This window comes from Echiichthys vipera (genome assembly GCF_963691815.1).
Source record: "Echiichthys vipera genome assembly, chromosome: 5".
NCBI classification, from domain to species: domain Eukaryota; kingdom Metazoa; phylum Chordata; class Actinopteri; order Perciformes; family Trachinidae; genus Echiichthys; species Echiichthys vipera.
The window spans coordinates 9,570,798-9,586,884 of NC_139830.1; the positions used below are offsets into that span (position 1 = coordinate 9,570,798).

Below are 16,087 nucleotides of genomic sequence, written 5' to 3' on the forward strand. Positions count from 1 at the left end.
AGTTCTTAAGGAGCTCCTAATAAAAGAGAGTTTGGTATTTAGGATTAGGATTTAATCAGAATTATCGGTCAATGCAGTACACAATGTTAAAATACATCTCTAATTCTCTTCTTTTCAATATATCTAGATCATTACCTTTTTTGGGGGCCAGGTGTACACTGAGGCGACGAGCAGCGAGGCCAGCCGTCTGTCCTTTGCTGGGGAGTACCTGTCTGGAGATGCCTCCCTGCTGATCAGTGACCTGCTGCTGACTGACTCTGGGGAATACCACTGTAAAGTCAAGACTGGGGGAAAGTATCACTGGAGCCAGGTCAACCTCATTGTGTTGGGTGAGTGTTGTCACATTGTAATAGACACACACTCAAGTTATGAAGCGACCCAAACATTGCGACCCATTTGTACATACATACACTCTCTCTCACACACACACTTACACACACACATATACACAGACCTAATCACTGGATCATTAGCCTGGCACATTTCCTCCGTCATGCTGACTGTCCTAATGATTCAATTTGATTCAGACAGTGTGATTTGATTTTGCTCATGCTGTTTGGGTTCGTTTGTATTGGATTGTTGATGAGGTGAGACCAGAAACATACGACTGGGTCTGGAAGAGCATGATTGATTATGCGGGGGTCTGAGTTACATGAACAAGCATCGAGTTATGATTGATATGCCGACAGCAGAGGCTAATACATTTGTGTGTGTCCTCTGTGAGATCTATAAGAAACAGGCAGAACATACTCTAAGTTTGACATTCTGTAAGGAAATATAATAGGGGCATGGATGGTTTGCTGAACGGGCTACCTTACAGGTTCAATGGCCCAAAGTGTCAGGTGTCCCCCTGGACTTCACCTGCAAAATAGCACTCAAAGAGACAAATGAAGATCTCAAAGAGATGCAAAAGGACCACAAATAAATATAAAACAACTTAAAGGAGATGCAAAATGACAAAAAAGTTTAAAATGACCACGAAGACACACAAAACAACTTTAAAAAAGGGTAAAACAACCCCAGACAAATACTAACAACAAAAAGACCAAGCAATAAAGTGATACAATACATCAATTACAAGATCAAGATCAAGAGACACAAGATCACTGCAAAGTGACACAAAAGCAACACAAATAGACAAAATGACTAACCACAAAGTGACACAAAACAACAACAAAAGAGGCTAAACAACTATAAAATTGTGTGTATCATACACCCAGTAAGTATTTGTATGGGTCATGTCTTAGCAGTGATCATTGCATCCCCTTTTTTCCTTTTGTTATCGTTGTTTGCCCTATATAGAGATTATTCTAAATGGCTTAGCTTTACAACTAGCTCAGTGCTGTCTCTGCCTGCATATGTCAAATAGCTAAACAACTCTGAAGGACAGACAGCAAATGGGGAGTGACTGTACAACAAAAGCCAGCCACAAAGTCCAGCGGGAGGAGCAAGAGCGTTCTCAATGTCAGAAAAGCAGGCGATTTATTAAAACATCATGGGAGATTAGTTCAACCCGCGGTTATTGGTTTTCTAATGGAACAGTCTGTTAATCCTCACGCTCTCGCTCTCGCTCTCGCTCTCGCTCTCCTCTCTCTTCCATAAAGAAATTTCAGTGAGTTAAGGCCCCTCGTTTTTTACAAATTGCCCTCAGCTTTGCGGTGACACTTTCGATTTTGAGAAAGACAAAAATTAGCATTTTTCTCTCACTCCCTACGCTAAGATAATAGCTTGGCATCCACGCTGGTAGCTGGCTTAGCATGCGACGGCAAGTGAGTGTTTGCATTTATGTGCACACCAGGATTTATGGGGGCCCCCAGTGGTTGTGTTTGTGTTTAAGTGCAAGCTTGCATGGTAATGCCTGCAGTGTTCAGAGTGTGTGGATTTGCATGTGCAGATTTTTTTACTTTGTGTGTTGAAGTGTGTGTGTGTGTGTGTGTGCGCGCCTAACTGACCCTGAAAAAGCTACGAAAAGCAGGGTTTGATGGACAAATGCACATGAGCTATCTGGTTTTATGTACCTTATGTACCGCTAACTCTCTCCATCATGGCGTTAAAGAGTTACTTATACTACAATGTTGCTGACAAGCAGCAACAGCCACATACACAAAAGTATACATAGCTTATATGACAGCATAACAAAAACACAAGAGAAATGTCTAAATTTAGGCCACCACTGATCTCAAGATATATCACTCGGGAGGGAGAGAACAGTGTGCTATTTCCTGCTTTTATAGCTTTGCAGTGCCTCTCTGCAGGTATCTAAACAGAGCAGCTGTACAGGGCTCAGCAGGCAACAGCTATACTGTACTGTACCTAGCTACTGGACTATGACCAAAACCTTTGACCTGTGGAAAACATATTACCATAGATGTCCACAGCCAGCTTTGCGGTCACATTGATCCATTCCCTGGACTCGAAAAGACTAAAATAATAAATAATAATAAATCAAATAAATTTTATAATGTATTTTGAACATTTCGACTTCAATTTCAACAAGCCATTGTCTTCTTATTATCTCACTTTTGTGATTTTTTTTTTATGTGGTGTTTTATTCTGAGGTGATATACTGTACGCTGGTGTTGGACTGTTTCGCTTGACTTTACATGATGGAATGATATACTCGTGCTTTAGTGTTTTCATTAGGAATAATGTCAGGTATAATTCAGCTTATTTTAGACACTTAGAGAATATTATCACTCACCGATCCATTTATAATGAATGGGAGAGGGCTTGTATGAACATTTAAGCTTTACTTACAACTACAGAAAGCCTGTTTTGATGGAGCTATATATTAATCCTTGGTCCAGTATATCTGGCTAATTAAAATATCAATTAATATCCCCAAATTAGATAATTAGCATGTACATTTAGATGAATATGTCTCCTTTTTTTTTGTTACCTTTTAACCATCACAATAGGTAAGAGGCGTCTACTCAATGGTTGAAATTCAATACAGAACTCAAATTTATAAAGTAAATCTGTACCGATGTGACAAAGAACATGCATTTACTTGTTTGTTGCACATTTGTGTTAGGATATTTCTGACACCCATATGTTTCTTACAGTCAAACCCTCCAAGCCGAGGTGCTGGATGGATGGCAAACTTCTGGAGGGCAGTGATGTCAAGCTGAGCTGCAAGTCCAGCGATGGTTCTGACCCCATAAACTACAAGTGGGAGCGAATACTGGAGAAAGGCAAGAGTCTGGGCAAATTGCCAAACTTGGCACTGATAGGTAAGGAAAATAATTGGCACTATACTGATGTGCTGATTCATCATTCAAGCCCTCTGCAGAGAAATGCTCCGAAGATTCATTTTTATATTAGTGATTTTTATAGGCTGCATTTATCCAAGGAAGTGTTTTGCTGAGCGCACCTCCTTTCCTTGCCTCCTCCCAACTTCACATTTATACATTTGCAAACACTGACACCTTAATCTGCCCAGTATGACATTCTCCTTGTGGCCCTCTGAGCTGATTCATCAGATCATTAAGAGTTACAATGCTTTACTAAAGGACACTTAGATGTGCTCAGATTGTCCCAATTAGGCCACTGATTCTGCATGCCTTTCTTATCTTTAGACCAGAGCCAGTGCCATCATCTACAGCTAAACACCACATTATGCATACTACATTTTTTTTCTTCCCAAATCAAACAGAACACAGCCCTGTGATTTCTAGACTTAGTCTGTTGGGATAGGTTATATAAACAGGAGGATCCAGGCTAATACTTTCATCTGATGGAGATGTCTGTGAGTGACAGTGAAATGTCAGCCTGGCTCAAGTGAATTATACCTGCATGCATGAAGTCTGTGTCAACTGAGGGTTTTCTTGGATTGTGTTTAAAGTGGAGGGAATCAAACGTGATACATAGAACTGGTCTGGCAGCCCCAGCTACATTCTCTACCAAACAAAAAAAACATTGGCTCACTAGTAGCCCTGAGGAACACTTCATTCACATGGTGTGGAATCTGGCATTCCTCTTGGATCATAACCAGGCATATCTGCCTCTAAGTAGTAACACAGACAGTTTAGCAGAATAGCTGATAGTAGAGTAATTCTTCGTACTGTGTATTCTCTAAACGCCCCTGGGTTGCCAACCTCTCTGTCTCAGTTTTCCCTCCAGTGTTCAACTGGCATTCGCAATGGCACGTGCCCAGACAAAAACCTTCGTATTAATGACCTCTACCAAACAACACCTGTTAAGTCTAATTAGTTTTCATTGGACTATAACACACAGTATCAGCAGCCATTATTTATTTGTCTGGTGAAAGGTAATATCACATAGTTGTCATTGGTGGGAATGACTAAATATCCCATGGGCTATTGGGCCTCCATCGCTCTCTAAGACACACTCCTGCTACTCTCATCAAGTCATCCTTATATCGTCCTTAAACAAACGCCCCATCAGTGCTCTCTCTCGCTCTCTCTCTCTCTCTCTCTCTCTCTCTCTCTCTCTCTCTCTCTCTCTCTCTCTCTCTCTTTCTCTCACACTCTCTCTCTCTCTATATATATAACCTTAAAATTCATTTCAGTTGTCTCTCAAGTCCCAAAAATGTAATCGACATTGTGGATAAACATGCAGGAATTGCTAAACAGTTTGCAGCAGACACTTGAATACAAATATTGATTTATGTGAATTCCCCAGATCTCAAGAATCCAGAGCTTGTGACCCTGAGGAATCTCACCATGGACAGCACAGGAGTCTACAGGTGCACAGCAAGCAATGACGTAGGAGAGGAAAACTGCACCATTGAGGTCACAATGCAACGTGAGTTCTGGGAGCGGAGGGAGAATCAACCTCGCAGCGTTCACCTCGCACCAAACTGCCACATTGATTGATGGTTATTGTTTCAAACTGCAGCTGGAAATACATTTATTCCCCTCTATGCCTTTCCATCTACCTCCCCACACCCTCATGCCAGTGCTCCAATACTATAGGGACCACACTAAACTTAAACTGGTGGCTACTGGTCAACACCTATGCTTCAACAGTTATGTTTCACTGTCAAACTAATACATTTACTGAGACGCCCAGGAGGGTTGGGGTCATGTGAAGAGAAAATGATACAAATAGTAGATCAGCAGAAACAGTTTGATAGCCCTTGTGTTAAATTTAATTTTGAAACTGGGGCCCGTATGTAGGGAGTGTTGAGGTATTTCCAATAAAGGAGCATGGACAAATAATATGTGACAGTGACTTTGTAACAAGTTACTTTATCATTTATCACCCATCATTTCCTCTTCTCCATTCACAGATGTGAGGGATGTAGGTATGGTCGCAGGTGCAGTGGTGGGAATATCCCTAGGTGTCCTCATTGTCATATTAATCATCTGGCTCGTCTTCCGGAAGAAAGAGAAAAAGAAGTACGAAGAGGAGGAGACTCCAAATGAGATCAGGTATAAGCATCCACTTTTCTTCTGCTTTGTCTTCTGGTTCACTGTTTTACCATTTTTTACTATTATTTTAGCTAAAATGCATACTAAAAAGCTAAAATTGTGTGGATGAGAGTGCAGATAGCTATGCATGTGTTTCTGTCCAAATTTCAACAACCATGTATTAGCTGATGCTATATCTTATGCAAAAACAAGGTATATCTGGTGAGGGAAGGATGCAGCATAATGAGACGGAAAAAAGATCTTGCAACAATACAATTATAGGCTACCTTGGCCACCTGGCTGGGGGCAGTGCACCTGGAGATGTGGGTGCTGCAGCATCCATACTCGCAAGTATGATCTCAAACTCAGTAGACCATGTAATATATACTTTATGCAAAGCTGGCAGGTGAACCATTAAAAACCGATGCAGACAATTGGAAAACTTAATGTTACAATAAAAGTTTTAGGTCCAAATTTCTTTTGTCGTTTTATGCAGGTCACTGCCCTCACAACCAAGACTAGATTAAATGAATTCCCTAGAATAAAAGTGCAAGAGTAACACATTTATACTATTTTTATTGCATGGGAACTCAGCATGAGAACTAGATATGAATCTGTAGGGTGGAAAAAGAAAATGAATTATTAACAATTGACATGAATTAAATATGCCACGGCTATACATGATGTAACTATAAATGTCTGTTGTTCCATGCAACAGTGTTTTCTTACTCTGCTTAGCAATAGTTTTAAATAGTTCACTGAAAAATAATAAATAGAAAAAGTTACTGGTATTATGCAACATGCCACTGAAACACCTGTAAACCAGTAAATTTAATTCATAGTATATCTGACTTAGCTGCAGTTCAGCTGCAAACAGGCTGTTTTCTGCAATAGCATGGATCTTAGCTGTGCATTAACCTGTGCGTTATCCTGTTCAACTCAAACCGTTCGAAACCACAGCTACCATGGGCAAGTCAAATACTACCAACTGACACAGCAACAGCCCCTGTATGCTTGGATGTGTTTGCTGTGTGTCTGCCTTCCTTTGTGTGTCTGTATGTACGTCTAAAAATAAAACAACTGCAAGGTCAAGTGTTCATCGATTATCTTTTAAGAGGCTCCTTTTCTCACACGCTGTGTGTGTGTGTGTGTGTGTGTGTGTGTGTGTGTGTGTGTGTGTGTGTGTGTGTGTGTGTGTGTGTGTGTGTGTGTGTGTGTGTGTGTGTGTGTGTGTGTGTGTGTGTGTGTGTGTGTGTGTGTGTGTGTGTGTGTGTGTGTGTGTGTGTGTGTGTGTGTGTGTGTGTGTGTGTGTGTGTGTGCGTGTGTGCGTGTGTGCGTGCGTGCGTGCGTGCGTGCGTGCGTGCGTGCTTGTGTGTGTGTGAGCTGAGGGATCACACTAGTGTTTATTCTTCACTCTAAAGCATGCGTGCAGTGATGGGCTCTGTGGACCGCTAATGACACTTGTAAAAGCAACAGCATTTATTTGTGACAGACTGGTGTCTGTGTAGGTGCATATTTACTGGTGTTACAATGCATAATGCAGAATGGTTGAGGGACAGCTTCAAGTAAATAATGTAGATGTGATAATGTGTTTCCTGTTTTTATACCATGTGAAGAGTCTGAGTCTTTTCACTATAGTGTGCTGAAGCACACGGATTCGACATGGATTTAGAAAAAACTTCACCCCTGTGTAAAAATGTTCATTTCTTTTCTTCCAAGAGTTTTGGAATGATCTCTGATGTGTCTGAGAAGGCCAAGTAGCCACCAGTGCACAGATGAGAGTTTCTGATTCTGACTTTCTGTAGAGAATAAAGGCCTTATATCAATGGGATAATATTACCTGCTGGCTTAGCCTCGCAATCCACACACCCCGGTGACCTGGTGACAGTGATTTATAATAACTACAAAGATCCTTGGCAGTTTCAGTACCATCCAAGTAACAATCACAGCACAAATTACCTTAGTTTTGGTGATTAATGCCACTGTCAATTTTAAGTTGTTAGCATTCTTCTATGCTATTATGTAAATGTGTTATTCTCTTCTCTGAAACTTTTCCTTGTGTTCTCAGCACAAACTTGTTTTTTCCCTTAACAGTTGTAGCTGAAATTACTTGTTCCCAAGTAATTTCAGCAGATTTCATTATTCCAAGCAAATGTGTTTCACAAAACTCAGGGGCAGGGGAGTAGCTCATGAATTACATGAGGTCCCCACATAATACTAGTACCATGTGAATAGGGTCTTAGAATAGTTTAGTTAATAGTTTTGCGTGTATGTGTTCCTCTTTTCTCTTTTTAGAAGTGAAGTTGACATAAAATAAATGGACCTTTGTCATCATTGTTTACTGTTTGTTTGTGTGTGTGTGTGTGTGTGCCTGTGTGTGTCCTTCTGACCACAGGGAGGACGCGGAGGCTCCCAAGGCCAAGCTAGTGAAGCCCAACTCCCTCTCCTCCTCCCGCTCCGGCAGCTCACGCTCCGGTGCCTCCTCGACCCAGTCCATGGTGCACAACAGCGCCCAGCGTGGTCACCGCCCACGCCCACCAGCTGTAGCAGCTCTCAAGGAAAATGGACAGCCTCCAGGCTTCCCCCAGTCCCCTCCAGCCTACAATGCAGTGGTGCCCAAGACCACCGAGCCCCCTGCTACGCCCAAATTCAACTCAAGGAACATGTCTGGACCCACACCCCCAACTCTCATGGTCCCCGCCCAGACCAAGGCCTTTCAGACTGTGTAGGCCTGAAAGCCGACCACTTCCTGTAGCCATGTGAAACTCCCCTTCCAGCCCAAGCCACCTCGCCCCCCCACCCCACCCCCCCAGTCCCCTCCCAAAGACTAAGACTCTTCCATAGACAAAGAAATGCAACTAGTTAAAAGGATGTAATTAAAAGAATCAATATTATAAGTCCAAAAGTACTTTTAATGAATGCATACTTAAAAAGGGAAAATAAGACATGCTTGCCCCCTACTGAATTACATAAAACAACAAAATAAAATAAAAACGAGATGCATCACTGTTTGTGTCCCGTGGCTTAAGGCAGAACTTATTTTCCGAGTTCCGTCTTTTGGCTTTGGAAGGCACAGGGAAGTAACATGTGCAGTGAGTTGGAAGGAGCCCCCTATTGTAGTAGAGCTTTTATTTATTTATCAAATCAAAGGGTTAGGCATGCAGTAGAGAAAAAGATGGAGGGGGGGGGTTCAGTAAAGGCTGGATGGATGATAAAGTAGATCCCATCTCGGAGCCAGATACCAATGGAGTCATACAGCTGTTGAGCTTTGGTTGGCAACAGATACAAGATGGATAACAAGCATGGCAGAAACAAGGAGGAAGAAAGTGCGACAGAGTAAGACAGCTACTGATTACTGAGATGAGGGATGTGTGGGGTGATTCTCTGATTCATGTCACCCTACACCTCCAACTTGCTGCCTCCAGCACCTGCTCTGAAACCACAAACCCTTTGCCTCCCATGGGCTTGGCCGATTGTGCCCATCCATGTGGACAGACACAGTGTGCGCCGTGTGCATCATCTGCCTCAGTGCTCTCGGTCTTTCCGTGCTCTCATAACGAACCCGTGAGAAACCACAGCAGTCCTGAGACTGACTCAGCTGGCTCACAAACAGCTCATCTGCTTTGCCAATCAGCAGGGGAAACTTCAGGTACAAGGATGTAGCATTGACAGTGGAGTCAAATCAATGGAGTTAATACCCCCCTCCCACATCCTGTCTACATATATGAACATCCTTTTCTAGTACTGGATATCTTTCCTGAATAATTAAATAGTATGTATTAGGCGTATAGCAAGTCAATACTTTAAATATAGGGGATAAGCATCTATTAGACCAGCTGGACTTGTTTTTTGTTCGTTTTTTTGCTTCTGTTCTCCTGCGTTCCTTCTCTCTGAACAGGTTGTAAAGGGTGACAGACAGCTACATGTCCATTCATCCATATTAAGAAGTGCCACCAATCCCTAGGATGGGTTATATTGTCGCTTTTTTTACTCTTTTGCTTATGTTTACCTGCTACATTTCTGAACTGAAACCAAAATCTGTCGCCATGAATGTGAGATGTACAAAGATGGTGGATCCCATTCTTTTCAGCTCCCTATAAGGTACTGAATCAATATTCGAGCTAAGGCACAAAGAATTGACCTTGACGTTCAATTTTACAATTATGTCTGAATGAAGGGAGCGAAGAGTATGATTCCAGAGACTTCAATTGTAAAGGGTGTGTATGGTATCATTGTCAGTACTCTCCCTGGATCCATAACAATGGAGTGGCACTCGATTGCTGTCTCGCTGAATCACCGGACCTGCTTGGTTATTGGTCAAGCTGTGCTATCAGCCAATTCTCCTTTTGTCGTATCCTCAGACAGACCCAGTGCAGTGTGATTGAAAGTATCTGAAAAAAGGGGCAAGTAGCCTATCTAGTGTGCCTTTGCAATCCCTCTCCTCTTCTGGTTTCTTTCTTTGTCCTTATCGTCAGCACACCAGTGGTTAAGTCTCTGTTCACATCCAGCTTTGAGGGTTAACAGTAGCAAATACTGAGAGATACAACTTCACAAAACTTACCCTAGTAATAACCGATGCAGCCTAGGGAGCACCGAGCAGAGTGAATTATCCATGGTGAGAAAGCAATCCCATGCCATGGGGCAATGTACTGTACATTCTGTAATCAATCTTGTTTTATATTGTACATACAAATAGATATACGCACATGATGTCATTTAATTTAATAAATAAGGGTATGTGAGGGGAGATATACCCCTTACAAATGAGTCAAATGGAAACCTAAAAGTGAGTCTAAACCATGTGTTTTTTTTGGACACATGTTGTGTGAACAAGTGAAGCCCTCTATCGTGATGTCACATTTGACATTCTAATAATTGAACTAAGTATTCATGTGAAACAAACATTATATACGTACTGTATGTAATGGAAGGTGCAAGTGTAGAAAAAAATAATCATGTCAAAGCTAGCTTCACAGCTACTGGCCAGATTTTCATGAAATGTTGTATGGTTATTATTGATCCCCAGAGGGTCATTTTTGGCGACAGTGTGACCTTTCTTGAGGCAACACCATTGGGCCAAAATTTCCCCTTGACCAGAAATTGGGCATTGATCTTAAAGTAACTGCCAGATTTCCATAAAATCTGCTAATGAATATTTGGGTGAACACTGACCTTTAATCTAGCACAACATCCATATCAAAATGACATTTTGGGCGTCTGTTCATACTGTCAAAGGAAATAAGCTGTTTTTATTTGAATGGCCCTCAGGACAAACTAAACAATTTAAAGCTCCACTATTGGTTCTTAGAAGAGAAAATGATCAGTATGTCCAACAATTTCATTCATATTATAACGTGTAATGAATATAGCCATTCTCTCTGTAGCGTTTCGATGCTAAAATATAAGTACTGAATATAACTGGCATGACAACACGGGCATACTGTGCAGGTGCCAACATACAGACGGTAATTTAACCTCCTTGTAGTGAATAAATATGAGGACAAACTTGGCAAAAATCTACTTTATCATTCATCATATCGTGAAGAAGCGTTTCACCTTATAAGTAACAAGGTGTTACTCAAACCCTATCTTTTAACTTAACTCTAACCTAAACCCTTCATAGCTAGCTAGCTGCTAATTGTTGCCGCGGACACAGTATCGTCGCTTGTTTTCAGTGAATCTTTCGCTAACTCCATTCTAGCATTTACGCCAGTAGCGGGGCTTTAATCTGTCAAATAAAATGTAGTTATTCAGTCTCAAGTTCTGAAACCCAACATCTGTGTGAAAAGCACGTGTTTTGACTTCACATGCGGGAATTCACATATGACTTACATTTAAGGGAAGATGAGAAATATTGCCTTTTATATTCAACTAACAACAGTGGTTCATATTTGAGCAGGGAAGCTACTGTGTGTGGGTGTGTGTATGTATGTGTGTGTCTATGCGTGCGTGCTTGTGTGCATGCATGCATGTTTGTGAATGTGTGTGAGTGTGTCTGTCTGTGTGGGTGTGTGCATGTAAATTCAGTATAAGCCCTTGGGCCACACCCACACATTCTCATGTTAGCCATTCAATGACTGAGAAGGATCCAGTCAGGCAAAGTAACATCTTTCCAAATTGATATGACTGCAGACTGGCAGTGTTTATTTTAGTTTTCACTGACTTCTATGCCTATTGGACTTGGCTTCACAGGCAACAGTCATGTTTTTTGCTTGCAGGGGCGGTGTCTCGAGACAAAGCACGTCCATAATTCATAATATTGTCAGCTCTGGAGGCCACTTGTACACTCTCTCCTTGCGCTTTCTGTCTCCTAACATAGAATGCACTTGGCCCTGGGAGTACTGATGGCATCTCAAGGCGCACACACACACACACACACACACACACACACACACACACACACACTCACACACATTACAAAACAGGTCAACGTTGTATATACACACACAAAAAGGTACATGTGACACATTCAGGTCTGCACGGAAACACAGGTGTGTGCTTCACGCACATTCAGAGTTGCACATGCATGCATGCGCTCACAAACACACACGGTTTGCACAAGCAAAAGCCCAAACAGCCGTTCTTGTTATTTCTGCTCCTTAGAATCAATTTGATGGATCGAATGTCTAGAGGTATTACGACTGACTGATGGAACCAGGATACTAAATGCAGCACAGAAAGGGACACTCTACTCTGCATCATTTAAGGGATATGTGTACACACACACACACACACATACAGACACACACATATATATATACAAATATAACAGCTACAGTACTGTAACAAAACACACACACATGCAAGCAAACACATATGCACTCAGAAATACAAATCCAGCTATGCATCTTATCAATCTGGAGAGCATATGCTTCATGACATTTTTTCCATGGGAATCTGCGAGAGTAGCACCGGGAATCAGGAGTGGTACAACAGGATTGATTATGAGCCAGGGCTGCAGGCTTTCGCCATTGAAATTCCCTCCACTACAGATGAAAGTAGCAGTAGAGGTGGAGGATTGGATGCAAGTCTTCCAGCTGTTAAATTCCTCCAAGCTTTTTGATTTGCTTTCCAGCAACTGCAAGTCTCAGGTGGCAGATTCCCCAGTTTATGAGTCCTCGCGTTGCATCCCTCCTCTCATGTGTGCAGCTTTGTGGCCTGACAAACTTGTGCTCTTTCCAACAAATGAATTTTATGGAGCTTTTTGTCAGTTCAGTAGAGAGGGGAGGGGGGAATTCTTAACACACCTCAGAGTTTTAGCAGCACATCCAATATTATTCTTTAAAACAGTATCCATCAGCACTATATATTGTCTTATTATCAACACTCAAAGGTGCAGTAAACATGAAATCATTTAATGGTTATCCTGCATTATATGATAGGAGTATGAATCTCATGTAGCCACTATGTTTTACGTTCTATTTAGCTGTTTTATTTATGAATAAAGCTGTTGAGCAGGGCAAAGGGATGCTCAGACTTTGTGGTTTGACCTTGTATGTCAGTATAGGGGAATGTGATGTATTGTTACTTTTGAGAGAAGAAATGGACGGAGCTATAGTCAGCCTCAAGAAGGAAAGCAAACATACCTGCATGTCATAGGAGATTGAGCAGATGAACGGGAATGCTTTGCTTTTATGTAACATAACTGTATTCGGCTAAAAATAGAAGAAAAAAAGAAAACCTACAATTGTAAATATATTCACAGAAAATTTGATGACGCTTTATTTTTGTCTTCTTGATTTTGAATTTATCATCCATGTACTTTGCACTTTTTTTGTGTGCTGTGCTCATCACCGGCCTGTGTGGGAACTGTGTGGTTGGCTGTGTCTCTTGACTACATTATTTCGAGGTCAGGGGTAGACACACTCAGCGTGGTGTCACGAAAGGGAAATGTAAGACACTTTCATATTCTTTACTCTCATCTGTTTTTCTGCCGTGGCTTCTCTTTGGTTTTATAAAACAGTACAGAATTTTTTGTTTGTTTGTTTGATGAAAACAATCCATGTAAATATCACAAGTAAAAAAATGTATATTTTTACGACTTCTGAGTTATTACTCTTTCATTTGCAAATAAAATATTCAATGACAACTTAATTGATCTTGTGGCATCTTCATTTGGATTTTTTTATTTCGCAATTCTAACATGATAAACTTAGATGGTGATGGTAAACATTGTAACTCTTAAACGTCAGCATGTTAGCGATGATGCTCATGACATTGCTACTGTTTGAGCATGTTTGAGGCTGTAGACATTTGTATTTTTAAAATGGTTAGCTGTAGGCAAATTAATATATTATTTAATGTGCTTTCATTGGAATGAATGGGGTACCATCAGTTTACAGTACAGAAATACATCCATGGCTTAAATATCCAACAACACTGGAATGGGCATTTGGGCTATTCTATTATGGATATGGATGTCCCATTCTATACAGCTATATAACTAAGCCCCATTAGGATCTGTGCTCTTATAAGAGGCTTAGGATGCAGACATTGGGTAGTGGCCTCCATTTTCTCATTCCTGTGACACTCAACACCTATGGCAACAAGGTCAGCGATATCTATTGACATGACATGTCACTTATTGACTGACATTTATCTCCTCCCACATTTATCTCCTCCCACTGAAAAGTTCTTCTTATGTTGACAATCTATTGAACTGCTGAGCTGGAGTACTTGTGTCGACCCTGGTTAAAGAGACAGGGTGTGACTTTTTCTCAACTTCACAGATGCACACGAAAGGTATGACAAGTAGTCGCAAAAGTGGGTTGAATGAGCGGAATTTAACACTGAGTTGATGCATGTGAATGAGCCATATTAAAATTACCAGCGCATTCTCTGACATCTGTCTGTTGAGGAGTCTGCTCTAGACAGTTTGCTAAATTTACATCTTTTCAAAACACAGCATCCATATTAAGTAAGATCACATTTTCAAGGCCAGATCAAATTTCCCCTCTCTCTGTTCCATGACTGTGTGCCCATTGTTCCACATGATTAGCCATGTGCAACGACACTGTCATAAACCCATCTCACTGGCATGCACACGCACACATATTCACACACTCCTGCACAGACCTGTCAATGCATGCATATGCGGCCGTGATTTAATTTGGTTACAGCTCAGACCATCAGGAAACTCAGAAATGGTGATTTCAAGACTTAGATAATGATAACAATTTGCCTATTCTTGTGCCTATTTAGAACACATCACTTGTGTTGCAAATCATATAATAGCACGGTGTGTCACAATTAGAGATTAACACAGACACTTACACTCGAATTAGCCCAAATACAAAAGTGATTAAAAAAAATGTATCTCACATATGCAGCATTTTTAGCTTTAGGCTACTGTACAAAGCTTGCTCAATTAATACCAAATTGTATTTTGCTCTTGGTCCCCCTCTATAATCTGCAAAGTAAATACTTGGAGATTGCCACACAAGGCCTTCATAACTGACGTCACTAATATAATTGCCCCCCCTGGTGTTGATCGGAGATGTGATGCCGATAGGCTCTTAATGAGATGAGAGAAACACATCATCACTTGAGATTAGTTCATTAAAAATCCCATGTGTAACATTATATAAATGAAAAGGGGAGCATTCTTCAGGGGCTGAACGTTTCTATGACCTTTTTTTTTTATCTAAGTTTGTGAGGCCTGGATAATATTTTCCTTCCTTCTTGGACATTGACCTTATCACTATAATTTCATTTCCTGGGTCCCCACAGACAACTCTAACCTAATTCAACCATGAACTTTGTTTGTTAAAGAATTATAATAGAAAACATATCCATTTATCTAGCCACTGTGTGCAGTTGTCCTATAATGGAAGAACACAACAGTAAAATGATTAGTGGGTCCCGTTGGGTCCAGGTATGTACATGAGTGGCTTTGCTTAAAGCCCCCTCTGGTGGAACCTTATACAAGCATCAAGTGCAACACCATATAATGATGAATAGGAGTGCAGCAGAAATGTAGACTGTAACTCTACATATCGATATTTCTATTTAAATGAAACACATTTTATCCATTTGTTTAATTAATCTGCAAGCGCATCTCCTAATATTTGAAAATACGCTTTAAAAAGAATGGTGTAAAAGCACAGTGTTTCAGCACAGCACTGATGGCAATAAATTGGCGTCACTATTGTCAATCTGTTTGAATAATATTGTGGACTTTTACAGGAGCTTTGTGTGTCTTTGCACTGATTATCTCTGGGTAATGAACATTGCACCGTGACCCACATCTGCAGCATATTTCACTCTCTGACAACTACACTAATTATAGAGCTGCCATACATTTAGATAGAGAGGTTAATAGCATGCTATTTTTGACGATCTTCTGCCGCTCCACTTTAAAAAGTTGTCTTTCATATTGATGGACAATGGAGAAATTACCCATTTGTGGAGACTAAATTGTAAACTAACTACTTGATAGCATTCTATCTGACAGGCCCGATTATGATTAATGCCCCCATGACATCCCTGATAAATGAGAGCACCAATTTACATTGTGATTCTCTGATCTTTATAGTTCAGAAAAAACATTTCTAAAACAACCTCTTTTGGTGCCATGTCAAAAAAATGACTGCACGCTAGCTCCACAAAATACACATCCAATGAGGTTTCTTCATATTCCATAGTAAAAGTATTGACTTTTCTTTGTTAAACAGGGAAAGCAAGACGCATGAATATCAATTTATTAAAGTAGA

The 16,087-nt window shown here is 40.8% G+C and overlaps 1 protein-coding gene across 1 annotated transcript in view; it reads left to right on the plus strand.

The window, feature by feature from the left end:
• clmpb (CXADR like membrane protein b) overlaps positions 1-13,459 on the plus strand; it is a 65,490-nt gene extending 52,031 nt beyond the window's left edge. Inside the window, exons 3-7 of the mRNA XM_083913852.1 lie at positions 128-329; positions 3,066-3,233; positions 4,645-4,767; positions 5,255-5,396; positions 7,771-13,459. Coding sequence (XP_083769978.1) covers positions 128-329; positions 3,066-3,233; positions 4,645-4,767; positions 5,255-5,396; positions 7,771-8,104 — 969 coding nt within the window. The 3' untranslated portion in view covers positions 8,105-13,459. The remainder of the gene's footprint in view (positions 1-127; positions 330-3,065; positions 3,234-4,644; positions 4,768-5,254; positions 5,397-7,770) is intronic.
• Positions 13,460-16,087: the final 2,628 nt, after the last annotated feature.